This window comes from Onychostruthus taczanowskii, unplaced genomic scaffold (genome assembly GCF_017590055.1).
Source record: "Onychostruthus taczanowskii isolate IOZ18803 unplaced genomic scaffold, ASM1759005v1 scaffold64, whole genome shotgun sequence".
Lineage (NCBI taxonomy): Eukaryota > Metazoa > Chordata > Aves > Passeriformes > Passeridae > Onychostruthus > Onychostruthus taczanowskii.
In genome coordinates, this window is record NW_024504122.1 from 1,512,681 (window position 1) to 1,538,986 (window position 26,306).

At 42.3% G+C, this 26,306-nt stretch overlaps 1 protein-coding gene across 2 annotated transcripts in view; it reads right to left on the bottom strand.

Annotated features, from left to right (window-relative positions):
• Positions 1-2,973: 2,973 nt before the first annotated feature.
• The window catches only part of GCN1 (GCN1 activator of EIF2AK4), a 38,026-nt gene continuing 14,693 nt past the window's right edge, over positions 2,974-26,306 (bottom strand). Inside the window, exons 26-58 of one of the 2 annotated variants that reach the window (XM_041420346.1) lie at positions 24,623-24,804; positions 24,278-24,358; positions 23,673-23,816; positions 22,853-22,980; positions 22,501-22,690; positions 22,001-22,071; positions 21,111-21,276; positions 19,994-20,188; positions 19,564-19,810; positions 18,990-19,111; positions 18,566-18,680; positions 17,920-18,099; positions 17,369-17,589; positions 16,615-16,683; positions 16,349-16,487; positions 16,043-16,239; positions 15,547-15,689; positions 14,656-14,773; positions 14,279-14,494; positions 13,785-13,949; positions 13,230-13,391; positions 12,680-12,772; positions 12,293-12,436; positions 11,060-11,329; positions 10,834-10,947; positions 10,088-10,318; positions 9,254-9,447; positions 8,567-8,681; positions 7,451-7,547; positions 6,452-6,600; positions 5,746-5,850; positions 4,247-4,465; positions 2,974-3,683 (exon numbers count right to left, since the gene is read on the bottom strand). In XM_041420346.1, coding sequence (XP_041276280.1) covers positions 3,558-3,683; positions 4,247-4,465; positions 5,746-5,850; positions 6,452-6,600; positions 7,451-7,547; positions 8,567-8,681; positions 9,254-9,447; positions 10,088-10,318; positions 10,834-10,947; positions 11,060-11,329; positions 12,293-12,436; positions 12,680-12,772; positions 13,230-13,391; positions 13,785-13,949; positions 14,279-14,494; positions 14,656-14,773; positions 15,547-15,689; positions 16,043-16,239; positions 16,349-16,487; positions 16,615-16,683; positions 17,369-17,589; positions 17,920-18,099; positions 18,566-18,680; positions 18,990-19,111; positions 19,564-19,810; positions 19,994-20,188; positions 21,111-21,276; positions 22,001-22,071; positions 22,501-22,690; positions 22,853-22,980; positions 23,673-23,816; positions 24,278-24,358; positions 24,623-24,804 — 5,108 coding nt within the window. In that variant the 3' untranslated portion in view covers positions 2,974-3,557. The remainder of the gene's footprint in view (positions 3,684-4,246; positions 4,466-5,745; positions 5,851-6,451; positions 6,601-7,450; positions 7,548-8,566; positions 8,682-9,253; positions 9,448-10,087; positions 10,319-10,833; positions 10,948-11,059; positions 11,330-12,292; positions 12,437-12,679; positions 12,773-13,229; positions 13,392-13,784; positions 13,950-14,278; positions 14,495-14,655; positions 14,774-15,546; positions 15,690-16,042; positions 16,240-16,348; positions 16,488-16,614; positions 16,684-17,368; positions 17,590-17,919; positions 18,100-18,565; positions 18,681-18,989; positions 19,112-19,563; positions 19,811-19,993; positions 20,189-21,110; positions 21,277-22,000; positions 22,072-22,500; positions 22,691-22,852; positions 22,981-23,672; positions 23,817-24,277; positions 24,359-24,622; positions 24,805-26,306) is intronic. The other variant, XM_041420347.1, reaches the window with a different exon arrangement.

Consider the following 26,306-nt stretch of genomic DNA (forward strand, 5'->3'; position numbering starts at 1 on the left):
AATTTTCAGCACCTTGTAAGCTTAAACCTCTCTCATAAATTATTTTTTGATCTTCTTGAAATACACACAGTTCAGCTGTCACTCAGAGACAGTTGCTTGACAGTTCAAAGATGTTATTACCATCAGTTGTAGGGAAAAATTATCTTTTACTGACAAGTGGTATTTTTAAGACATTTGAAATGAGAAAAAAATTAATTCTTTAGTCTCCAAGTTGGCACAATCAATTTATCAGATCTCATGTTGTGGCAAAAATTACGGGTATTTTATCTCTGATATATTATACTGCAGTGTATAAATAGTTTTAAAAAGTAGCTATCAAAATCCAAATTAAGTATTTCACTGTGACTGAAAAATCAGCATATTCTCCACACATGCAAGTGAGCACCTACCTTTTACTCCTCCCTCTCAGGAACAACTAAGCTGAGTGCAGAAAATCAGGTGCTGTTTGGGAAGATGAATGAGTCTTTCCACTTGCTGCTACCTAAGTTGAAAATATAAGTTGTCAAAATAATAGAATATCTTACTGGATGAAATGAACAAGTTAATAAAAAAGGCTTCATTTACCTGTAATTTTCTTTCCCATGTTTATGTGGAGCATCAGTTGGAATCAGAATAGGTAAGCCAAGGTGCTCCTGATCAAGAGCTCAAATAGCCATTCTTCACCAAAACTTGGCACTTTTTCATTCCTTCCTGGCTGCAGTGATGGGGTACAATCACTCAGCTTTTTGACGCCTACTTAGTAGGTTTTGAGTGGCATCAAATTTTGTACGTGTTTCAGAGCAAAGGTTTTTGCATTGCATGGTTTAACTGCTGTTCCTGGGATCCCAAAGCACAGCCAATTCATCACAGGTGAAACTCATTCCAGTGCCCCAGTGCCAAATCTTGAAGAGTATTTAGCTGAGTTTTCACTCTTGAGTATTACCAACTCAGTGCAAAATATGTAGTTTTAAGAGGATTTCAGATTCACAAGTATTTCAAAAGGCAACAATCTGAATTAAAACCCACCTTCAGAATGCAGCTAAACGTGATGAAATAGAACACAGTTTCCATCAGACCAACTGGGAAATGCTGCAGTTTTGTAGAAATACATCCAAAGCATAAATACAAGATAAGAGATAATTAACTGAAGAGCCATTTTGTACCTTGGCTTCACAGCTGATCACAAACTAAACATGTCCACGACATGGTGGTGTTGCAACAAAGGAACACCCAGACCTTGTGCTGGGGTGCACAGCTGAGTTTGTTACGTGGGGCTTGCAAAACAACTCCCCAGGAGACCTGGGCCAGCAGTGGGCACCTGGAGGCAAAGAGCAGTCAGAATGAAACAAACTAACATGAGGGGCAGCAGTGTAAGTTTAGAAAACATGGAAATCTCTAAGGAAATACATAGAAAATCTAAATTTATTTCATCCAGGGGTGAGGACACTGAAGTGACGATGTGGTCACTGCAAAAATGAACTGTTTTCAATGTCTGTGGGAACAGACAAGCAGTAATGCACTCAAGCAGCAGCAAGGAAAACTCTTCTTCTTCAGACATGAGGTAAGTTCTGACAGTCTGGTAAGTTCATATAACAAAATAGATGGCATAGAGAGGTTATGGAATCTCCATCCTGTAATGCTATATAAACAACTGTGTGGCAGTCAGCAAAGAATGGTTTAGTGGGAGCTGAGGCTATCTTAGGTACAGGGTAAAATAGCTGATTTCCCGAGCTCCTTCCACTAACTCCTACAGCAAATCTGTTGTCAGGATGCTACACCACAGGCTGGGAACTGACACAGCACCAAGAACCTTTTGTCAGATTTTTGTACTTCTGACCAGAACAAACCACAGCACTCCCAAGACCTGCTCACTATTGTGTCTTGCTGTTTGAGGCATGAGCACGATAAAAATGTTCTTGTGTTTGCTGCTACTGCCATAACAATCAGAAAATCCCTTCGAGCAGAATGTGTTCCCATGGGGTTCCACTTCATGCTCTCAAATTTCATGTGTTGTGTGTTCTCCCCTCATCATGGTTTGAGCCATCCAGAGTTACAAGCAAGGAAGATTACGTACACACACACCCCACCCACATGAAACAACAAATCTTAGTGCTCTGTCTTCTCAGGTGCAACCAGCTTCTGTGAGTTTCATAAAATAGGTAAGGCTCACGTAGCTATTGCTCTACATGAAATGTAAAGCTCATTTAGCCTTCTAAAAATTTGTATTCTGCAACAGGATTTTCAGCATTTCCATTAAGTGACATCAAATCCACTAGTAAATTGATTTTTTTTTTTTTTTTCAAGAGAGATAGCTCTCAAATTTCATGTGTTGTGTGTTCTCCCCTCATCATGGTTTGAGCCATCCAGAGTTACAAGCAGGGAAGATTATGTACACACACCCCACCCACATGAAATAACAAATCTTAGGGCTCTGTCTTCTCAGGTGCAACCAGCTTCTGTGAGTTTCATAAAATAGGTAAGGCTCACGTAGCTATTGCTCTACATGAAATGTAAAGCTCATTTAGCCTTCTAAAAATTTGTATTCTGCAACAGGATTTTCAGCATTTCCATTAAGTGACACCAAATCCACTAGTAAATTGATTTTTTTTTTTTCAAGAGAGATATATGTGGCCAGGTAAAATAAAACTTTCTTGGAGCAGCACAACTCATTGACCAAAAGGCCTAATGCCAAGTATTTTGTGAAGCCTTTGAAGACATAAATACAAAGGACTTTTTGCGAGTTGGGTGACTAAAAAGCTGTCTGTAGTCAAAAATACTTTGGAAATGAACAGGAGTAATTATTTACAAATTTCATTAAATGTCAGTTCTGCCTTGGCTTTAAACCCTGTCTTGCCTCAGTTCTGCAAAAGGTTTTCACAGATCACAGCACTGTCCACTCTACAAACTGTATGCCCTAGAACAAACAGGTCTGAAAGGTAAATCACAGTTTGTTGACAAATGAATTTGTAAAAAGAACAGTTTACATCAGAAGGATCAAATTCAGAGCCTTTATTAAATGTTCCTTCTCTAAACAGACTGCATTTAATCCCCCTTTCGCATCTGTGATTTCTAAGGCTATTTTAAATACTTCGTCTTACAGGGATTTTCAGTCTGCAGAACCGTCACAAGCAGCAAGTTAGCAGTACACAGAAACAATACAACTGAACTTTCACTGAGTTCTATTCCTGCCTCCCAGGGTGCGTGCAAAAACCAACAATATCTCCAGTACTGGAGTTTTTGCACAGACCCTGGAAAGGAAATAGTTGTCACCAGAGATTAAGCCTGATGTGCTCTAGCCACATCTCACAATTGGCCACAGCTGACCAGTACTGGTTAGTATGTCTGTCTCTTGCGCATTATCTGTTTCAAAAAGGGGACCAAATTTTTAATTTTCATCTAGTGTGGGTCTAATTAAGGCTATTCTGGTATATTTGATACTAAAATACTCTCTGGGAGTCCTTTTCATGAAATCCCATCAGAATTAACATTTTCAAAAATGAAAACATTTATAATAGGTGTTGGAGTTGAAATGCTGATGCAGCGGTTGGTTCAGTGTTTCCTGGTCTTCGGGAGCTTTATCACGTCAGGATAGTGTCATCGATCTGTTCCTCAGAGTCAGCCTGCCCAGCCAGCTTCCGCAGGGACCTCCTGCAGCTTTCATTGAGAAGCTCCAGGCTGGCAGCATCCAGAATCTTGGAAACTGACTGTGGAAGGGAGACAGCAACAATTACCAACTCCTTACAACATACCATTCAAAATCAGAGTGAGTGTAACTGCCTTAGGCACTGCAGCAACTAAAATCTTTCAAACCTCCCAAAAGTCTCCAGCTGGTTTTGCAATTCCAGACATGGGAACTATCCAGAGGCAGGTCAGACTTAAAAAACAGGTCTGGAAATGGATGCAAGAAGTGGTCTATCCTAAATACTTCCTAGCACCACTGTGATCATCCAAGTGACTAAAGCAATGAATTATCAGTGCCAGCTCAGGGAACTCAACACAGACAAGGCTTAAGGGGGTATGTTAAATGCCTTGATTCTGTTAATGCTGCACTGTAAGGTTGTACAGAACAGGTGCTGGTGATTTCTTCAGAGCTTAGCATGAGAATGCTGCTGAAGAGCTAAAAAAAAATTGAGCATGTCCCACTTCATCTATTTCATAAGAGACTTCCAGCACATTCTGAGGCTGCAGGCACCTCACAGACAAATGCAGAATGAGGTGACACAGCCTTACTACCAACAATTATGGTCTTTTTTTATATGTCTCATACCTCAAGCACTTCTTCACCCGCTCTCATCTTCAGAAGGTTGACAATAGCCTGGTCACTGTAGGCTCTTACACTGGTGTTTTTGTCTTTTGTGTTGTCCAGAAGTGCTTTGAGAATTGGTTTAATTGTCTGAGTATCCAGTGGGGGAAGATGGCTTTTATTTGCCCACCAAATCATCTTTTCTGCAACTAACTTTATGTCACTGGATGAGTTCTGAAGACACTGAAGGAGACAAAGATACACTTACATTCAGATATATCCAAGAACATATATTTGAAGTAGTTGTTATTTTTTTTTCCTAATTTAAGTATTTAAAACTGTGCTAAGAAAAGCAAACAGTTTTCAACTCACAGGTACACAAGATACACACGTGCCACTAATTAAGTCCAACTAAATTGTGTAAGAGACGGTCATACCTTGAAAACATGACAACTTTTCAAGAGAAAATTTCTAAATATGTAGTCGATGACAGTATCACATGTTCATCTCAACTGTCTCAGGAAATGATAACGACCACTAAGCACAGAAAAGCTGATAGTGTCAGCACCTCTACAACACACTCACTCAGCAGCAACAGCCAAACCAGTCTCTGGTTGGAATACTGGGTGCATTTTAACAGTGGATTTCAAAATTCAAGGAATCAGAGTTCTGTATTTTAACCTTAATCCTTTTAAAACATGAAAGCTAATATCTGAATGTCAGGTGCATTATTAATATGGTGATAAAGGTTTTGTGGCAAGTGTGATATTTTATATTTTAACAGAGTACTATGATATTAACATAGAAAAGTTGGACTTGAAACAAAAAGTCTGCTTTGAAGAATGTTGGCCTGTATCATGTCAACTTGGTATGTTTGGTAGTTTTTCAAGTAAACTGAAAATATAAAAGAAATGTAAAACCTGAAAATGTAACATGCTGCAGCATCACCCCTCTCTATCTATCCTTGTCTACCAAGAGGGATACGCAAGTGTATGGTGGGGTTTGGGGAGGGCAGGCAACTGAAGAAACCAAAAAACCACAGCCACACACCAAAAGAAACAACCAACCAGTAAAGGAATTTTGAAGAAAAATATTTAAATCAAAATGAACTGAAAAAAAAGATGTTAACTTCAATGTTCTCAGGTCAGGTGAGTTTTGGTATTTGATACATTTCTAGCAAAGGCTGTTTGACCTTTAGCAATCTTAAAAACCTGACAGCTTCCTCACACTCTTCTCTGCCTCTCTGCCAGCTGTTTGCTATTATAAAGGAAAAATGCATTTATAAGATTCAGACTTGAGATTCAGCACAGAAGGCTCAAAAGCAAATTTCCATGTTAGAGCAGGGATGGCAGTGTTGCATTCACAGCTTCAAAGCAGGATGATACAGTGATTCTATCTACACTCTGCCTCAAAAAGAAATTTCTAGATTTTCAGGGACTTGACAGACCCACCCATGAGTTAGGTCAAACAGAGATACAGATCACACAAGAACAGCAGCAGGTAGCTAACATGAAAACTCTTACCTTAATAAAAAGGCTGGAAAGTTTGGGAGGCAGGTTGCTTCCCTCTTCCATGTGGTATTTCATGAGAAAGCCCATCCCTCTGATGCCACTAACTGCAATGGGGATCTTCAACATAAAGACAAGAATTGGTATTACTACAGCCCAGTTCAACAACAGCCTTTAAAACCAAACTCATGGTCTGTCAGCTTCTGCAGAAGGCTAAACCCATCTTTCAAAAGAACAGCAGCATCGAAAAACACTGGGTTAATGGTATTGGGTAATATGATGAACAAATTCCAGTGCAACCATGAGCCAAAAGAAATAAGGCAGCAGGCCCCACCAAGCCCACAAAATTCCTACTCCAAACTACTCATTTAACACCAGAGGCTCATTCAACACTCCTAAAATGAGTAATTTCCACTTCTTGCAAACTTGGTCTGTGAATGAGAACTCTCTAGGGAAACAGGAGTGTAATTTACTCCAAATGAAAGCTACTCTGCAGTTAAAGATTAAATAATCTTCATCTCCCGAGAGATCAGAACTCAAAGAACCAGAACAGTTGTGTAATTTCACCATGAAAACTGCATCTAGCCAAGGGAGAATCTTCAGATGGCACTTGGGGGTTTTTGTCCTGGTTGGTAACACAGGAACATGTTCACACACCTTTCAAAACTGTTCCCAACAAGAGCTTGTAACAGCACTCCCCTGTGGGGCAGGACTCACTCACCCTGTCGGCCGTGGCATTGCTGATGATCATCTCCTGGACACTGCTGTAGTATTTTGGGGAACACAGCTTGCCAGGAGCCACGTTCACAGCCACGGAGAGAGCCAGGCTCCGGCCGTGCCTCACCATCCAGTCAATGCCAGAGACATCTGCTGCAGAGGAAAGAACAGAACAATGCCACACTCCTGCCATCTACTCCTCTTCATCTGAGAGGCTTTTGGCAGCTTGTCAATTCACTGCCGTAAAATGAAATAATGAGCAGCATCTAGAGCAATGCCCTGCTTCCTCCATTTCTCCCAAAAAGACAGACAGACAGAGCTAAAATGCAACACCTTTTCCAGGCAGGCAAGGACACCACCTGGGCAGGCAGGGAGGCAGACACAAACAAGTGACTCTCTTGTTCAACTCAGATACTTCTGATGGTTCAAATTTAGACAAGCTTTGACCCTCTAATAAATTTGTAAAAATCATGTATAATTTGACCAGCCAACAGACTGCCTCTTTAAGCCCACGGGGGAGAGTAATCCATAACACTCTCAAACACTGGGGTCCTATGAAATACACGTTTTTTTCTAACTTGGAGGCAAATTAGTTAATTCTCCAGAAGCATGTGAACCTATCAGATGTGGCCTGCAATTAACATCAGCCAACCTAAGATCACAGTGCTCTCCCAAAATGTGGGATGGCCCTCCTGTCCACCCTGCCTGAACATCCTGTCATGTCCAACTGTCCTTGTGTTGACAACAGCAATCACTCAGCCATGACAGTACTTTTATCAAGTCACCATATAACAAATCCAGAAAAAGTCTGGGCAACCCCAACTGACAACCAGTTACCTGTGCTCCCTGTGTACCAGAGTGCACAAATTAAGTCATGAGCAACAAAAAGCACAAGAAAATACGGAGCAGAAATTCAGCCACAAAGTTAGCCTGAATCAATGGCTGAGAAGGAATCTTCCCTGCTTTCAGCATCTGTTCCAGTCCTGTAAACAGCTTCACCTACCCAGTAAGTGCTGGTAGAGAACAGTGTTGAGCTCGTCGTCGGACAGAAAGGCGCACAGCTCTGCCAGGCAGCCAGCCGAGGCCATGCGGGTGGCATCCTGACAGGGGACGGGAGAACAGAGAACATGGCTTGAGCTCAACACACCCCAGAGACAGGCAGCAAGAAAAACAAGTGTCAGAAGATGACAGGAAATAAAGAGGAAAAAATAAATAAATAATAGTATTTCACTCATACTCCCTGAGGATTTCTTTCAGTTCACATTGTTTCTTGTACATAATGGAACTTAAAACCAAATCTAAGGTCAAAAAAGCCAGCAGAGATTGAAGAATTACAGATTTTATCTAAGTTCTGATTTGTTAAAAGTCATAAAGATGAAATTCAGTGTTTCAAAAGATGAGTTCACAAGAGCTTACTTTAGATTCACTTACTGAAAGTGTTATTTCTAGCCATCTCAGTATGAGCTGGTCTCTGTGATAAACTCTTACTACTCTTCACTTAACACTTCCAGGCTTTTGCTATTTTGGCTTCCTTATGTGACCACCCCATTATTGTCCACTTCTCCCCCAGATTTATGTCTATTTCTAGCATGTCAACAGTTTCATGTCTGTTGCAGAGACTGACATAAAAATAAATTATTAGATGATTAATTTAATCTCCCTTATGTTACCATTGCTATCTGCTATATACAGAAAACCCTATATTAAACTTGGAGAGCTTCTTCTCATTGGAGAAAAATCTATCACTATCTGCAAAATTTCTCACACGGAATGATAAACCTCACCTGAGAGGCTACAAACACATCTGTGCACATAGTCAAGGCACTGCAGGCTTTCTACAAGATAAAAAGCCAATCCAGACTGCAGAGCTACCTGAAACCTGTTAGTGAGGAGCTGCAGGTCAAACCCACATATGCAGTTGCCAAGGAAACATTAAACTGCAGGCTTTTCAGAGTTACCAGGGACTGGTCAGGAATCTCCAATTCTTCACTGTGACTACATCATTAGTAATTTTCCCATAAGTTATTTTAGATAGTAATTCTTTTAGAAAGTTCAGATTTTAAATGTAAGAACAAGACTGTCTGCAGCAGGGGACCTCTGCAGCTTGCAGAAGCAGTACCTCATCATGTCCCAGCATGCCCAGCAGCACTGTGCTAATATTCTTCCTAATTGCAGCATCCACTTTAGCACCAGCTCCTCGTGTGACAAATCGCAGTGCTTGCAGCATTGTATCCCTGGAAGAGATCACATTCTACAGTCAGACACTGCCTCTCCCCCACCCTCCAAGAGAAGTTTTGCTCTGGATACCTGTAGTTCCCTGCACAGCAATTACACTGAGATGCCTTAAAGTTTGGGAGAGTGATCCCCTCTCTGCACTGCTGGAGACTCCATCCTAGACAGTACTTCCACGTTTCTGTCTAACACAACACAGATATTTTCTGACTGTTCAAACATTAAAAAGATTATCATGTCAGGAAGTTCATATCTTAGGCATCTGTGCCCGTAGGATACAACAGCTGCTTTACTTCAGGTCAGACTGACAGTCAATACTGCCTTTTATCTGGAAGTGGGCTGCTTGGGGATATGCAGGTCTGCTTGGGCAGACTCCAAGCACTCTTTCTCCTAAATATTCTCACAGCTCACCTTCTGACACAGGAAGGCCCCATCACCCCCATTCCTGGTTTACAGTCCACCGCTTTCATTAATACATGCATCTTACTCTAATGGGGGGGTTTTGTTCATTCATCCCAACTCTTTCTTTCATCCTCAGTAAGCAGGAAGGTCTGAGCTCTCAGCTGCAGCTTACCTGATGGCAGAGTCATCACTGGAACGAATTCCATTCAGGAGCTCCGTGAAGAGAGGATCCACTTTGACATGGATGACAATGAGCTTCCCAAGAGCATCGGCAGCTTTAAGGCGAACAGCGCGGTTTGAGTCTTGCAGAGCTTTGGTGAACGTTGTTTGCAACTGGGGCAAAAACGGTTTCAGAGCAATCTCAACCTATTCCAGAGTGGAAGAAGGGAAAGTGGTGCAGTCAAGTATTAAATAGCAGCTAGAGATCAAAGCCTGAAAACCTCTTCTACAGCAGTTTGTTATCAGAGCACTCTCGTTAAATCTAATGTGCTACTAAAATAGGAAAGACATGAAACAACAATTTACCACAAAACCTTTGACCTTTTCCAATCTAATTATCTTTTCTTCACACTGAAATACAAGGGTAGCACTGAGAAATTTTACACTATCATGTACTCAGAGCATTTTGTACTCAGAGCACTGAATAAAAGCTCAGCTCTGTTCAAAGATACATAAGATCTTTGCACTTAACAATACATTAAAATGGTGGATACTGGAGAGATTAATTTCATGGTGGGTTTTAATCACTTGAAAGTGGGATCAGCATTTATCAGTATTTCTAAGAAGCCCAGTGTTTCAGCACTGGGGGCTTTTTTTGTAGGCCAGAAGCTGCTGGAAGAATGCAATCCAGTTACAGTGGATTGCATATCCTACATATCAAATTGCATATCCTACATATCAAATCCACAGCAGCAGGCATCCCAGCTGCATTTACATGAACAGCAACATTTCTGAACGGTGCCATGGAAAATGTTCACAAACCACAGTCCAATACTTTGAATCTTACCTTAGCTAAAAGAAGGCTTAATGTTTCAAGCAGAGCCACCTTGACATTCCAGCTGAACCGATCTCCCAAGATTCGAATGAGTGGCCCAGTGATGCTCACCACAGATGGTTTGAGAGCTTCAGCAGAAGTCAGCTTTATAACCAGCCCTAAGGCCTTTGCTGCCTCCTCCTTCTGTTCTGGATTACCAGTTAAAACACCTTCCCGCAGCACCACAAGTATGGAAGTCACTCCCTGTCACCAAAATCAGATAAGAAAGCTTAGAAGCTAAGATGCAAGAAATATGTATCTCATTTTTGCTGCTATTATACACCAGATGCACAAACTTGGAGAGTTTCTCTCAATTTCCTGTTGACCTTCAGCTGCCTGATTCCACATTGACAGAGCTACTTTTATTTGGTTTGATTTCATGCCTCTCCACCTTACTAAGCCAGTTGCTATGAGAAAAGTGGTGGCGGCTCAAGGAATTTTTAAACCAGAGAAATTTGGCACAGAAGTCCAGTGTTACTCCCCCACAAAAAGCAGCCAGCAACCATAACTTACGTGTATAACAGAACTGTCAGAGACCTCACTGCAAGAGGGGTCTTCTGTAGGGTTAATCAAGAGCTCTAACCTATAAAAAGCCCTCCAATATACAGGTTTGGAACGCCTAAATAGTCACTGCTTTTAACAGCTATAATATAAATCAGCTCTCCCCAAAGGTGGGATACTGTGGCTGTGATGAATCCACACTCATTCCGTTCCTTTACCTTCTTAGGAATACAGAATCCTGGCACATGCTCGCCCTTGGCCTCATTCCCTACAATCCGGATATCCCTGTGCAGGTCCTCAATGAGAGCAAGCTGGTTCCCAGCATCTAATTTCTGCAGGAGAGAGGGGTAAAACAAAGATCAGGCAACATGACATCCAGATATCTTTTGTGAAGTCTTCTCGGGCCAGGCATTACTCCTGTAACCTTTTTAAGCTGCCTCTCACCTTGGTGATGGAATTAAGTGCATCCCAGCTTTCATTCAGAACTATGGGGTTGGTGTCATTAAACAGGCGAATCAAGCCTGAAACCAAGCTCCTGAGATGCCCAGTGTAGTCTGCTTTTGTCTTGGAGCAGTAGATATTCAGCATGACAGCTGCTGCCTGTCTCATGCCCAGCTCAGGGCTGCGGGTAGCTTCCAGCAAATCTTCAGTTATAATTCTTTGTCCAACATCATCTTCCACGGACAGGATCACAGACTGGCAGTTTGCCATCTCCTGAAGAGTCCAAATTAACTTCACATTAGCTCTCAAACAGAACAAGGTCAAATTTAGCCCCAGGTTTCTCCATGTTATCCCTAGCATTGTCTCTAGATAAATGCTACAACACAACCCCCTTGCTAATTGTTTCTCATTAAAGAGCTGGCCACATCACCATTAAAGGTTTGACTCAGTCCTGGTGCAGACACAGGTATGACCAATTCTTAAAATTTAACAAGTGACCAAACTCTGCTGAACTGATTGCTCCAGCAGCTGCAGGAGGGCTAATTTACAAAAATTAGAGTAGCTCAGTCTCCCCCATCTTACTCACCCATGAGAGACTGCGAGTCGTGTCAGATAACATTCTTCTGATTTAGGTAGTTTAACGCTGTGCATCACAGCCCTAATTACAAGCACGTCTGTGGGTACATTAGAGATCTCCAGGCAGACTGGGGCTAGAAGCTGATCTAATGGGCATCCACAGCAGAAAGACAACAGGACTCTGTCACTCATTCCTAAAGCACCAACTGATTATGAAAATGTCTGTCCACAGTCACAACTCCAGGATGTTCTCTGGAGTCCAAACACCAGATGTTTTGGAAAGTAGTATGTGTGGAGTGCAGCATGCAAAATAGGAGATTTCCTCCCTGTAGCCCTTTAATCTCTCAGTCTTCTACACCAAGAATAAATACAAAGTTAACTAGACTTCCTGGCAGCTCTCCAGGAATAAGCAAACTGAGAATTGTACCTTATAGCAGGCCAAGGAGACTTTTAAATGGATACAAATAGATTTGGAAAGCATACGTTTTTTGACTCACAATATGCCACCAGGCAAAAAGACTCATCCTGGAGAAGCTAATGGACTGAAATTAAACATGCAATCTGTGAATCTAGAGAACACAGATTCTGGGATGGGAAGTAAACCTGGTGCACTATCTTCAGGCAACCTGTCACAACAAAGAGCTGAGCTGTGCTACTTGCCAATTGCTCTTCACTGGTGCCCAGCTTCTCTTTGAGTGCAGACATCATGGCAGGCAGGATGACACTCAAATGCCGTGTCAGAGCGTCCCCTGCCACTGAGGAGAGGAAAGCCAGCACCCGGGTGTTCACTGGGGGGGTAGTCAGCTACAAAAATAAAAAATAACACCAAAAATTGAGACAAGCAGAAAGTTTTTTCAGAAGGAGTCTCACTTTCTCTACAACATGAAATATTTATGCATCACAAGGCAAATAACAATGTTTTGAGCACAAAATCAGAAGAAAATTTCAGACTATGCTCTCTCTTTTGCTTTATTGGTCCAAAGAAAACCGGCAGCAAGCAGAGGAAACAGCAGAGATATCAAGTTTAAGGTTTGTTTCCCACTGTACCTTTGGCACCAAGTAAGGCAGCACCACACGGCTCTTGACAGCCATGACTTGTTTAAGACCATCCACAGCAAAGTCAGCTGTCTCTTCATTATCCTATGGGGAAAGAGAAAGAGACAAACTTGAGAAATGATCTGTGAAACACCAAGCTAAACCCTGTTTCAAAGGACAATTTGCCATGTGACCATAAAAACAAAACCAAGTCCTTCTATTAAAAATGTTCTCATATTTTCATAGTACCTTAAAAAACCCAAAACAAGCTCTTCCGTCACATCAGAAAGATTTTCCATTTCAGGCATGGTGGCCAAGCAACTTCACTGGGTGACAGTGGCAAATCCATCACAGAGCCAGGTGTAGCAATTCTTAGGCCTAGACTTAAGCCACAACATCTTCCCTACCACTGGCTAGGATGACTCCAGGAGGAGACAAAATACTGCTGCTGTTCCCTGGTAGGTCTGCCACTACAATTCTCCTGCTCCTTTAAGTTAATTATTCAAAACTTGTCCCACAACATCATTAATCAGGCTGTTGACTAATGCTGAGCAATGCTTACCAGCTGCTTCAGCAAGAAGGGCAGGATGTCTTCAAGAGCCTGATGGCCAATTGTTGAGTGCAGCTGTTCAAATGTTTTGGCTGCAGCCTCTCGAACTTCTTCCAGAGGGTCACACAGTGCTTTTCTCACTGTAGGAACCAGGGACTCAGAGAAAAGCAGCACCTGTGGATGAAGAGATAAAATTACACAACATCTGAAGCACAACAGATGCTCAGTAAAGTAGTGAAGAATGCAGAATTTGCACAACTGAAACTAAACTGCAGTTTGCTTGGAATAATATTGGAAGAAAAGCAGGATCCATCAGCACAAATAGCTGCAGTGCTCTAAGGCTACCTAGTGGAAGATTTCTAGTATTATATCTCATAAAAGGCAATATTTAAATTTATCGACTGATAAATTCATACAATTTGCCTGAGCAGCAACTCTCTGTTAGTTACAAGCCCTGACTTCAGATCACAGAACACTAGCTATATTTTTCTGTCTCAAGTACAATACCTGCACCATAACATCAATACCTGGGGAAAATGGGAATTTCACCTGGCCCGTGTGACTCACCGCATCCCTGCTGGTTGATTTCATGATCTCGCTCAAACCAATGCAGACTCCTTGCCTCTCATCACTCTTGTCTGATCTCAGTCCATCTTCCAGGATAGGAATGATTTCAGGAAGGATCTTCTCCCCTAACTTTCGGACAAGGTCTCCTAATGTCCGTGCTGCAACCTGTCCCCAAAAATGTATTAATTATTTTCCTCTTTTATAAAACTTTAGAAGGTGAACTGTGAGCAAATGTTCACTTTTGACCATATGCTACTGTTCATAGTGCAGACAGAGCATAAGAATGGAAACAGTATTAGAAATAACCATTGAAAAATAGTTTTACTGTCATCAACAATCACAGTTGCCTTCAGCAGAGAACTCAGACCTGCTCATGCTCAGTTAAATTGAAGACAGCTTTGGAGTTACTTATAGAGAAGAATTATCTCGCGTTCCTCAGGAGTTATTTTCTACAGTCACCTGCAGGATCAGGAAGGCACAACTTAATTCCTCACCGTTCGTTTATCTGCACAAGTACTGGCCAGGAATTTCAGGAGAAGCCCAAAGAGTGTTGGCAGGATTTCCCGCAGCGTGCGAGGAGTGTTGGAGACAACGATTTTCCAGACATGTAACGAGGCCTGGCGCACCACCAGCTGCGTGTCCGAGCGGCCCATGTACAGCCCTGCCAGCACCCTGTTCCTCCTCTCCACTCCCAGAGCATTAATGATAGCCTGGAAAGAAATAGCACAGAGTTGTATTATCTGTCCCTAACATTTATAAAAAGAACAGAATGCATGATTATTCAGTATGTCTTTCCAGCAGGCTGTCCGTGCTGATTCAAAATAGGAGAATTTGAAAAAAATAAAGGCACAACAGGCAAGAACGGCTTTACCTTGTTTGACTGGGCTGTTCCAAAGTTGTCATCCTCTGAGGCAGTTTCTGTTGTCATTTTTCCAGTGACTCCTGAGATGTGGAATAGAAGATCTCCAAGGAGCTGAACTGAGCTAAACCTGGCAACAGGAGCAAGTCAAGTGTTACAAACAGGGCGCTCAGGCAGAACCTGTCCAATTCTGACAGGATGTCAGCTACAGGCTGGAGCCAAATGTGAAGCACAGCTGGGTCTGCACTGAAATGCTGCATGGACTGATGTGTTACATCAGTCTGCTGACATGGCCGAAAGCAGCATGATAAAGAGAAAGGGAAGGAGTGAATTCCAAACTGGAAGGGCTGAGAGAATTTTCAAATCAAAACAATGAATCCAAGAATAACCTTTACACTAAAAAGGAACAAGACATTGTCTGCATCTGTCTAACCCAAACGACATTCAGCTGGGGCAAGAGTACTTAGCAGCACTCAGCTGGCACAAATCATTTCGTGCAGCTAATTTTTAAGTAACTGCTATTGGCTGTGAGTGCTCCACTGCGCATCTTCATACACAGGAGAACAATAACTTGCTCAGCATTTGGAGAAATGAAAAACAGTACACAAGGGCTAAATATTGCCACATCAACTGCCTTGGAAGTGCATTTCAGAGTCATTGCCAGAATTAATAATGCAGCATGAATGCTCTGCAGGTAGTAGGAAACCTGATCCAGCCTGGCAGGGCTTTGCAGACTCAAGGGCTGTAAGGCATCCTAATCAAATCAACAAGCAAAAAGAGACACTTGTTTTTTGCTTCACAGGAGGTATCTGCATTTTTTCAAGGAGCAACACAGAGCCTAAATCACACCAGTTTTTCAAGCATAGAAGGGAAACGTTTGTGGCTAAGCTGGTTCTGCCTTACCTTATCCTCCACAAGTCATCAAAGAGCCCATCCTCGAGCTGTGGCAGGAGCAGAGCAATGGCAGTCTCGGCGTACATGCTGATGATTCGCTGCCCCGCGCGCAGCGCCGTGTCCCGCACAAACTCGTTCTCGTCTGCCAGGGCCTGCACACAGGCACAAAAGGGGCTCTGAAAACTCAGCCTTTCAGCACAGTACACAAAAGCAACAGGAGGAAAACAAACCAATGTTTTCTATCTCCGCCATGAAAACCGAATGAACCATGGAGTTGTGATGCACAAAGACAACTTCAAAAAAATTACTCGTGACCACAAGTAAATGACAGCAACCAATAACTTAGGAGAAAGAATTTATAATTTAAATTCCCTTTTTTTCTAGTAGTCCAGCCAAGCTGGACAAGTCTCTGGACATCTCACAATTATCGAAAATGTTACTTAAAATATTCTGGAGGCTTATTTTTATTCTCTGATAAATAAAATTCTTCAGTTTTGCTACATACCTTAAGGATACAAGGAATGATGGGACCAACATAGGGAGTGAACTTGTCTCCAAAGGTAATTGGCAGGTAGTTGAACATCATGATATAACCATCTCGTACATGTGGAGCAATATCCACTTTACTGGCAGTTGCTACAATCTCTGGCATAAGTTTCTCCAACTTTTCTACCCCCAACCCAGCCATAACCTCAGCCAAACCTGGGGTAAAAAAGCAGGAAACAGAGCTGATACACACAAAAAACCAAGCAGCTAATCTGATTTAATATGAGAAGACCTGGGCTCAGTGCTCACACAGGGCTGTCCCCACCTTGAGCAGCACCAGAGCGATCCACTGAGCTCTGCTCATATGTCAGTGTCTCCATCAGCCACGGCAACAAATCCTCAAAGCACGACTCTCCCATACCCTTCACCATGGCCCCCAGGGCCTTTGCAGACACTGTGCGCACCTAACAGACAAGAGAAACAGAGATCTGCAAAATGTCCAGTCAAAGGTGCTACAGATATGCCAGACTGATGAGGACAATGTTTAACCTAATGCACTGAAAGACAAACTGTGTTTGTACAAAGACTTACTTCAGGTACAGGATCCAACAGAGAGGCCTTCAGTCCAGGGGTCACACTGGGTAGGTACGGAGCCAGATCCTAAAACAAAGAGCCCAAAAAGTCAGAACCAGATTCAAAATGAGAGAAAACACAGTTACCTTCATGTAAAGGACATTCACTCCTTATAATCAGCAAACATCCTTAACATCCTGAGAGTTTAATTAGCTGCTCTCACTATACTACAGACAAGCATAGTAAATTATTCTGCAAGTCCAAGAAACACCAGTTCTGTGCAGATCACTCAAAACCTTTTTAATGCTCATTCACAACCCAGCAGTTTGTGTCTTAGGAAAATCCAACACTCTTTAACGTTTACACAAGGTTTAAATGTAGAGATTATCAGCACAAAAATTAAACACAGATCTTTAGCCTACAGTCAGGTCCTACAAATACTTTTCAAACAAACCCTGGATCCATTTGTCAGCAGCTGATCTGTTTCACTTGTTTGTTTCTTAAGGCATTTCTTATATGGTAAAAATTACAAGACCTTTTTGCAGGGATAAACTGGTAATAACTAGATAATCAAAGCTGACAGTCTTAAGGACCTGAGAACTGTCACTACCCTTATAGTCATCTGCTCATTTACATACATTTAATTAAGAAGGTGCATGGATGATAGTATTTTCTATCTTAACAGCAAAATCTCCAAGCAAAATAAATTGTCTCTAGTGCTTGTCACAGTGATCAATTAGAATACAGTTAGAGGGCTATTTTAGCACTGTACCTTCTGGTCAGTCAGGGAGTACATGTTCCCAATGATCTGGGCAGCCATTTTCCTGGTGTCTGTGGAACGATCCTGGAAAGCTCTCTGAACAATTGGCATGATCAGGGCTAAGGATGGTGCATCAATGAAATGGACAAATTTGGTGTCCAGTAGAGTCTGCAAACACTTCTGAGTCTTCCTGGAGGGGTCAGTAAGAGCATCCAACAGAACTGGAGCAATTGCTGAATGTTTTTTAAAAGGAGAGAAAAGACTTTATTTGTACATAAACCAAAAACGTGTCAGGATGAGCTGGTGTGCTCTCATGGGATGTTGTAGGCAACAAGCAGCACAAGGACAAGAGAAACTCTATTAACATCAGATGAAAAAATGGACAGGAATATTTAAAAACCCTGGAAGCAGACAGTTGCTGTTAAGCTTTGATGTTTTACTTCTGTAGGACTAGTTTCATTTCTATACAAATTTGCATTTAATCCTAAATACCGTGAACCTAAACCTTGCTATTATAAACCACAGTCACATCAGGACATTAGAGACGCACAGACAGGTCTTACCCAGGATCTCTGGATTCCTGATGACAGACCCAATCTGCCTAAGAGCCTGCTGCCCTGCATTCTGCACCTTCACATGGGAATCTGTCAGCACTTCAGTGAGTTTGGGCACGATGTTGGGTAAACAGGAGGAGAGTTGTTTGGGAGCACAGTATGCCATAGCCCCCAGCAATTCCACTGAGCCTGTGAAGAAAGTACGGCAAGAAAAAAAAAAGACAAAAGAAAAGACAAAGCACAGTATTAAGAACTGACATGAGATGATGATCATATTTACTTCCAACTCAAATCTACCAGTCAGAGAACACAAAGAAAGGCTGAAATGCATTAAGTCACTCTATGGCACCTAAAGACACCAAAAAATACTTTTCTTTTGTACAAGGGAGAAGGAATATGTTAAGAAAATTTCAGGTTCTGAAGGACAACTATAGAGATGGGATACAAACTGTCCCTTTGAATATGCCAGGAAGGAAATGGGTTACTCAAATGTGTCAGGAACCTCAGCTGTAAGAAGCTGGAGAAGTTCCACAGTCCCTTATAAGACAATAAACCATCATGGCCATGTGTAGGGATGAAGGAATACACAAGGGGGATGACAGCAAAGGGAACTGTGGGTCACTCTCAGTCATGACAGGAGCATATCAGTCCATACCAGCTTTAGTTCTCCAAGATTCCTCTTCTAGTGCTGCAAGAAGTGATGGTAAAACCAGCTTCACTCCATGAGTACTCAGATTGCTCATTACAGCTTTGGCACAGTCATCTGCAGCCTCCAAGGAGAAGAGAACACTTACAAACTGTGACACAACACTGTTTTCCTTCCTCTGAGACTCTCTGGGAACAAAGCCTTCATGTAAATAGTGTCTCAGTGCAGTGATGCAGCTGGCTAAGTAGCTCCCAGTTAATGGCCAATGAGATCAGATGCTTTCAGTTACTAAGAAGATCAAATTGTTATTAGTGCTATCTCAAGGGATAGGTCACCTTCTCTATTTGCCTTGTTACAAACAGGATTCACATCCATATCCATTCCATCTGGGTTTTTTAACACTTTGTGATAGCAGAAATTTAAAGCACCTTACCTCTCTCACGTACTGGTTCCCATCTCCAAAACAAAGCAGCAGGTGAGGCAGCACATGAACCACATAGGGCTCAAACAGCTTCCCAAGCATGCTGCAGAGCATCTCAAAGGCAAACAGAGCCCCTAAAAACCCAAAAAGGACAGTCAGACGATGTCTTCTTTTAAGGAGCATGGGAAAAGAAGATACAATTTGCCAAATATTGTTCCAAAAGCACTGAAATCTCACAGCTGAAAGTCTCTTGCTTTCTTGCCCTTATGGCTTGTGCTGTTGTAGGGATTTGTGGCCTCAGAAAAGGAGCTCTCCCCCCCAGCATCACCTGCCTTTGGAAACAGGAGAAGGGGGGCACATCCGTATCGTTTAGCACTAGAAATTCTTCCACCACAATGTGAATTTTGGGATACTATACACAACCAACAGCCTCACAAGAGATACTTCCCATTTCTTTCTTGGCAAACTTTAGTAAAATAGATGTAGCTAAACCAAACACAGGGGTGCAGGAACTTCACCTGACCACAGTGGTAGTAGGTACAAGAGAAATCCTGAGTATGTGGATGGAAAAGCTCCTGTCCCTTACCCTCCCGCCGGCGGAAGTTCTTCTTGTCCTGGATAGCATCGGTCAGCGTGGTCATCATCTCCTGCTGCTTGAGAGAGAGGATGCCCAGCCCTTTCACCAGGCCTGCCAGACCATAGGCTGCACCTTTGCGCTCAGCATACTTATCAGACTCCAACAGCAGCTGCATCAGCTTCTGAATCATTCCTCCTGCATCTTCCTTAATTGCAGGCACTAGAGGTGGTAAACAGCTTGCCACTGACTCTTGAACCTAGAAAACAATCCACCAGCCACCAGACCACAAAACAGTCATTATCAACATAAATTCCCCTTAGAATGCACCCCAAGGGAAACCTTTCTGTCACCATTTTTCATCTGTCTGCCATCCCTAACAGTATCCTGGTGTTAACCTGCCTCTGTGTGGAACATGACAACTCATCCCAAAGGCACCTACCTGCTGAGAAGGGGTGGACAAGGCTGCTATCAGTTTGCCAACAATTGGTTTCACTTTAGGGTCACTCTTGTCCAGATGTTTTGCCAGTGACCCCATCAGAATGACCACGCTTTGCCTGACAGCATCATAACTGGCATCATTAGGAGCATTTTTCAGGAATTCTTCAAACACTGGCAAGAGAGAGTTAACATTGTCCTGAAAAACAAAACCACAGAACTTGCCACTAGAGTCCACTCAGAATGAGATTTGTTATGCTCAGTGGACTTGTTTGTTCTTCTCTGAGCCAACAACTGAACAATCACACTGTATTTACAGTTCATTTCATGTGTCACATCACATAAAACCTTGTACCATCCCGACAGGCAACAAATATTTCCTGCTAGAGAGAAATTAGTTCAAAATTAGAATCCCCAAGCCTGCCAGCATGATGTTCTGCCAGAAGCAACACAAGCTTCCAGGCCTGAACATCAATGCCCGCTCCTCTTCTTGCCCCATTTGCCAAGGGAGAGCAGAAACATCAAACTTCACATTGTTTTTCTAAGAAACATAATGAAAGAATGAATAATATGAAAATACCCCAATTGTCGTGGGCTAAACTAAAGAATACAGACATATGTTCAGAGGTGACTGGCACATATGAGGAAATCAGAAGCTGAGCAATTCACACCCTGCACACCTTCCCCATCTGACACTGCTGGGGAAGAGCTGGCAGGGAGAAGGATGGTCCTCAGTTCCTGAATGTTTTAAGTTTAATTAAACAATCATCAAGGTTTCATGTCTTGCTTTGCATGAAGCCTGAAAAGGAATTCTCATCTTCGCAGGATTAAAAGATCTATGGTCTGATCGTACTTTTAATACTTTTATACTATTTTAACTCTAATTGATCCAGAGATATTATGTTTTATAGCAATGGCAGGGATGAACCACACTTAGTCAACTCTAGACACTAACAGAACAACTCTGAACACAAAAATTCCTAAATGAAAGTTTTCAGCTGTTACAAGTAACAGCAACCTCTAAGAATTTATTTTTTTTTTAACTCTATGGGCTGCAACGCAGTATCTACAAATCCATTACATTTTTTTCCCCTGACAGAGACGGAAACATTCAGACTTACTTTGCCGTGAGTGTTGAGTGTTGAAAGAGCTGCATCCAACATGCACTTCCTGACCTCGGGACTGCGATCATTCAGAGCATCCGGCACAAAGAACTGAAAGAGGGGCTTCACCTGAGAACTGTCCAGATGCTCTGAGAGCTTGTTAAGGGCCAGTGCTATGCCACACCTGAGAAGAAGGTGATGAGCTTGTGAGCTTACTGACTTCTCACAGAACTGAGAGTTCACAGTCACATTTGTTATCAGCAGCAATTACAGAAACTGAGAGCGAGAACATGATGGAAACAAAATGCCTCAGAGTGTCCAAGCTCTGTGCATTTCATTACATAACTCAATGCTGCAGTCTCCCACAAGGACAACAATCCCTCAGCCATATAATAGCTTTTATCTCAATTAGGCTTTAGGGATACTTGAGCCAACTTAGACATCAGGATCACTTGAACTACTGCTGAAATGCAGCAGCTTTACAACAAGGTACATCAGCATTAAAGGATAGATTAGCTCAACACAAGTAGCAAACAAGATGATCTCCAATTAAACCTGTACAGAACATACAAGTAAACAGAAAGTAATTATCCAATCTGGAATTTGGCCAGTTCATTAAGGCTTGCACTGCTGCTCTTGAAACAATCAATGGCCCATACAGAGGTGGGAACACCTTAAGCTAAGACAAAAATCAGACAGCCTGAGAAGGAAAGACTGTTTTTATCAGGATAATGAGATGACAGCACCCAATATTTTGATGGAATTCTACCTGCTCCCAGTTTGCTTGAAGGGCACATGAAAACAGCAAGTCAATACAACTGCATGTAATTTTTTGTTCTAAATAAAAATCAAAACCATTTCATTTGGGTGCACAGGAAGTGATGAGATCAATCTGAATACGACTGTACCTTGCTTCCCATTGGTCAGGTGGTGATTCAGATATCACTCGTCCCAAAGCATCCAAAACTGGAGGTGGCCTCTGGAAGGAGAAAAAATTTCATTAAAATGCCTTTTCCAAGGACAGGCATGCAGAAAATTTGGCAACCACACCTGCAAAGCCATTTGATAATAGTGCACAGAGTTATGATACCACTAGCAGAAGAGCAAAGTAAAAAGACAAGCAGAAAGCAAGTTTGAAGTCAAAATTACTTCAACTGACACTGCCTACCACAGCCTTTCTGTATCATCTAAGGCACCCCTCCCACCTGTGCAATGGTGCCATTAGTGGCTGATAACATGAAGTTCAAGACACTGAAGTCTGTGCTAAGTTCAAACAGGACAACAGTAGATTCAATGCACATCTTCAAGACAGACAGAAGGAAAAGTGAGCAACAAAATAAAGCAGCAGCTCATGCCTGTTAGGGCATGCCTAGGGGCATGCCTAACCCCTTAGGGCAAAAGTACTTACATAGAGCTTCTCCTGGTAGATCTCTGTGAGCTTGCTCATGACCTCTGCTGCTTGCTTTCGGTACTGAGCTACAGCTCTGGAAAGAGCCTCAGCCCCTGCCTGTCGCACTGCCTCTTCGTGGTAGATGACATCTTTGATCAGCAGGGAGCACAGGTCAGGCTGCAGCTCCAGACCCATGGACTCCCACAGCCTGCAGCACACACACAGAGGTGATGGGTCACCCTTCAGCAAAGAAGCCATTGCCACATGTACAACTGCAGAGACCTACAGCTGCCCTCCAGCTGAGTGTAGCTCCATGCCTTGGGCAGAGAAGAGGTGCCCCTAAAACCCAATCAACAAAGAAGAACCTTACCTCTCTGCCAGCTTCTGAATCTCATCTTCAACATCAAACTTAACCACCCAAAGGCGACGCAGCAGGTTCAGTCCATTCTTCTCATCACTGTCTGGGGTTGGTAGAACCATTTGTAGCTCCATCAGTCCCTGAGTTAACAGGAAAATCAGTGCAAGGATCTGATTTTTAGAAACAGATGCTTTAAAACAATTAAAACTTTTGGCAAGTCAAGCTCTCAAGTGATTGGAAGTGTCAAAATTCATGTTTGCTTGTGCCTTACACTGCCCATGGTGGTCAAGGACTTCCTATTGCTAGTAAGTGAAATGGTGGAACTCAAGAACAGTGCTCCACAGACAGGTTGCAGAGAGCCTCTGGTAACTACAATGTGTTCTGCTTCTAAGTACAGACAAAACAGCTCAGGTGGGCTAAACTGGAATTTGTTTAATGGCAAAGAACACCAAGCACCCTTGACGCTTTTCTTTCTGTGTTCTCAGAAGTGACTAAGCCCGAAGCTTTCCAATAACAAGGCCTAGTACAGACAGGAATTTTTGACAGCTTCTCTCTTTAAGACTAAGCTCTATCCAGTTGTAAACAGAAGGTGTTAAGTAGTCCTAATTATACCTCTTTTAAGAAACAAAGGTGTGGATAAACCCAGAGGACCCCTTTCTGCAGATAAATCCGGCACAAAGAGCATGACTTGGAGCATTATTGTTCAGACTGCCTCTGACACGCTGCCCAAACCCAGGCATCACGGCTGACACCTCTCTGCATCAGTGTTAGAGAAGATCCACCTCCCAAAAACTTAAGGAATTTGGTGTGACCCTGAATGATTCGCACCTACCCTGAGAGCTGCATCTCGAACGTTCATGCAGGGAGACTGCAGGGCCTGCAGCAGCACATCGATCTCCTCCTGCTCGGCGTAGGCACAGCCGTCCTCACCGCTGCTGCTCGCGCACAGCGCCGTCAGCGCCTCCGAGGCCAGCACCTACAACAGCACCAGCACGTGGCACGGACTCCACTACACCCTGAACTGCTGTCAGGGCAAGCAGTGAGTGCTGCCACGGCAGAAGAAGTTCACAAAGAACAGTGACAAAACTGTGACAAGTTCAGCCCAACTCTTTGCTTTTTATTACTGACCTTTCTGCCACCTCATCCCTTACAACAAACACTGAGAGGAGAGACTACTGAGCTTATCTGGAAGAGCAAGGCCTTAGAGAAAGAAAAAATGTCACCTCTGGAAGACTGAAGAATATATTTGGTGCAATAAAATCCACAGAAAAAAAGATGAAGACATTTTAATCCAAGAATACCATAAACACAGAAGAAAACTGGGAATGTATCTACCACCAGCATCAGAGACTTAAATCGGTGGGTACATTTCCGTCATTTAGATGCTGATGAAACTTAGGGAGAATGCTGACTGTGGTTATGAAGTTGATCACTCACCTGTAACCGTGGAGAACCTGTTCCTATCACCCGGGTCAGCAGAACCAGCATGTCCCTGCGGGGCAGCAACTCTGGGCCATTCTGAAAGGTTGAGGGGAGAAAAGGGCAGGGGAGGAAGGAAAAAGACTTTTATCCTGTGATTTCATAGTGCCTTGCCTATGTATGACACTCCTTAAAACATCCCAGTCAAAACCTAGGGCTGGACAGGTACCAAACCCATGGCAGAAAACAATCCTATACAGGTAACTTTAACCTGGAGAATTCATCTGCTTTGTCCAGTTTACACATCAGCTGTTTTATCCCATGGCTCATCTGAAGGAGATCATCTGAACCCACAGCTCTCACCTCATCCACCAACAAAGACTGGCCATTTCCTGATGATCTCAGCTGAGCATGGACTGTAAGAATCTGCAGAATCTTGACCAGGAACTCCTCCTTGTCTTCGCTGTTATGGGGGGTCTCAGTCATAACCGTCTTCAGGAGAGGAAAGACTAAGGAAAATGCTGGAGCTGATAATGGGGCAGCACCTGTGAAAAGGAAAAAAACATCCTGTGAACACAGCTGATCCTCCATGACTTGGTTGATAATACTGATTGGTATAAAAGGTAAACTTGAGTAGCCCATAATAGATATGGCCAAGCTTCAGCCTCATGCACAAAGATGCTGAGTAAACCTAAGTATTTGCCCTTTAGCAGCAGCAACAGTGTAGCTCCAAAAGTGACTTTTGGCATTTCAGTGTGAGGTTAAGGGTAGGACTTGATGATCTTAATGGTCTTGTCCAACCTAAATGATTCTCTGATTCTACCTGGCTTCAATTAAAGTCACATTAGGATTTCAAATTACTACCAATCCCTCAAGAGTATAGAAATACATACTGTAAATGGAATTGAAACAATTCAATTAATTAGACAGTCACTTATAAAATGCATTTGTCCCAAAGCAAGACCGTTTGTCAGCTGCATTTCCTTTAAACACTTCCTACCAACCTAGCTAATCTGTCATTCCAGCCTTCATCTGGATCCTTGAGAATTAAGTCTGTCTAATTCTGGTGCAAGATTCAACTCCCCTCCCCTCCCTGAAAAAGTTAAAGCTTTTGGATTCCCATTGTTAAAAGATTTTGCTCCTTCCTTTCTACAGGGCCTTGGCTATAGCATACAACAAATGCTCCTTCCAGTCTTTCATTAGTCCAGTTAATATTCAAGTATCAGGTGTCTAAAGAAAACATTTCTTTTCTATATCCTATCTGTGCTGACAGAGAACGCCCAAGTTTAAATTTCTAAATGCAGATGAAGAGCATTGCAGATACAATACTGCAGTATTAGTCAGCTTATCTAGGGCAAAAATACTGCAAAAGTAGTTCAAGGGAGAAATACTAAATCCCAAACACGTTCTGAGCTCCTATTTAACATGAACAGCTTCAGTAAAACCCTCTCTATTTCTCATATGGGATTTTTCTCTCTGTTTGCTCAGTATCTGTTTGCTTTTACACTTTTTAAATTATTGGCTGGATATTTTTAGCCTTAAACTACTGTCCCTCTATACACAGCAGAAGGAAGAAAGCTTTACTGGAGGAGAAAAATGTTCTACTCATACAGTAGCTGGTATTGACCAACACAAGAAAGATTATAGGATGTATCTTGGCATTTCAGCAATGAATGATAAATTCTGTCATCCACATTACAAGGAGGTATGGTACCTCTTAGGTCTCATAGTAACCTAAGAAATTAATCTCTACTAAATCATATCACACAAGTATATTCCAAAGAACTTTGAAAATTAGGAAAAATCCTTTGGGAATATAGTATGACTTGTCCAACAGAGGAAACTACTGCCCTTCTCTTGCAAAAGTGGAAAAAAATAATTAGATATTAGTATAATTAAACAATATAGGAAATCTTGAAGGACTGAAAATACTTCCACTATTTTCTTATTTTCTAGAAATAAGCCTGAAAAAGGATTCAAATGTTAATGAATGTGCACTTACTACAGCAATAAATTGCACAATGGTGACATCAAATTATCACTGAGA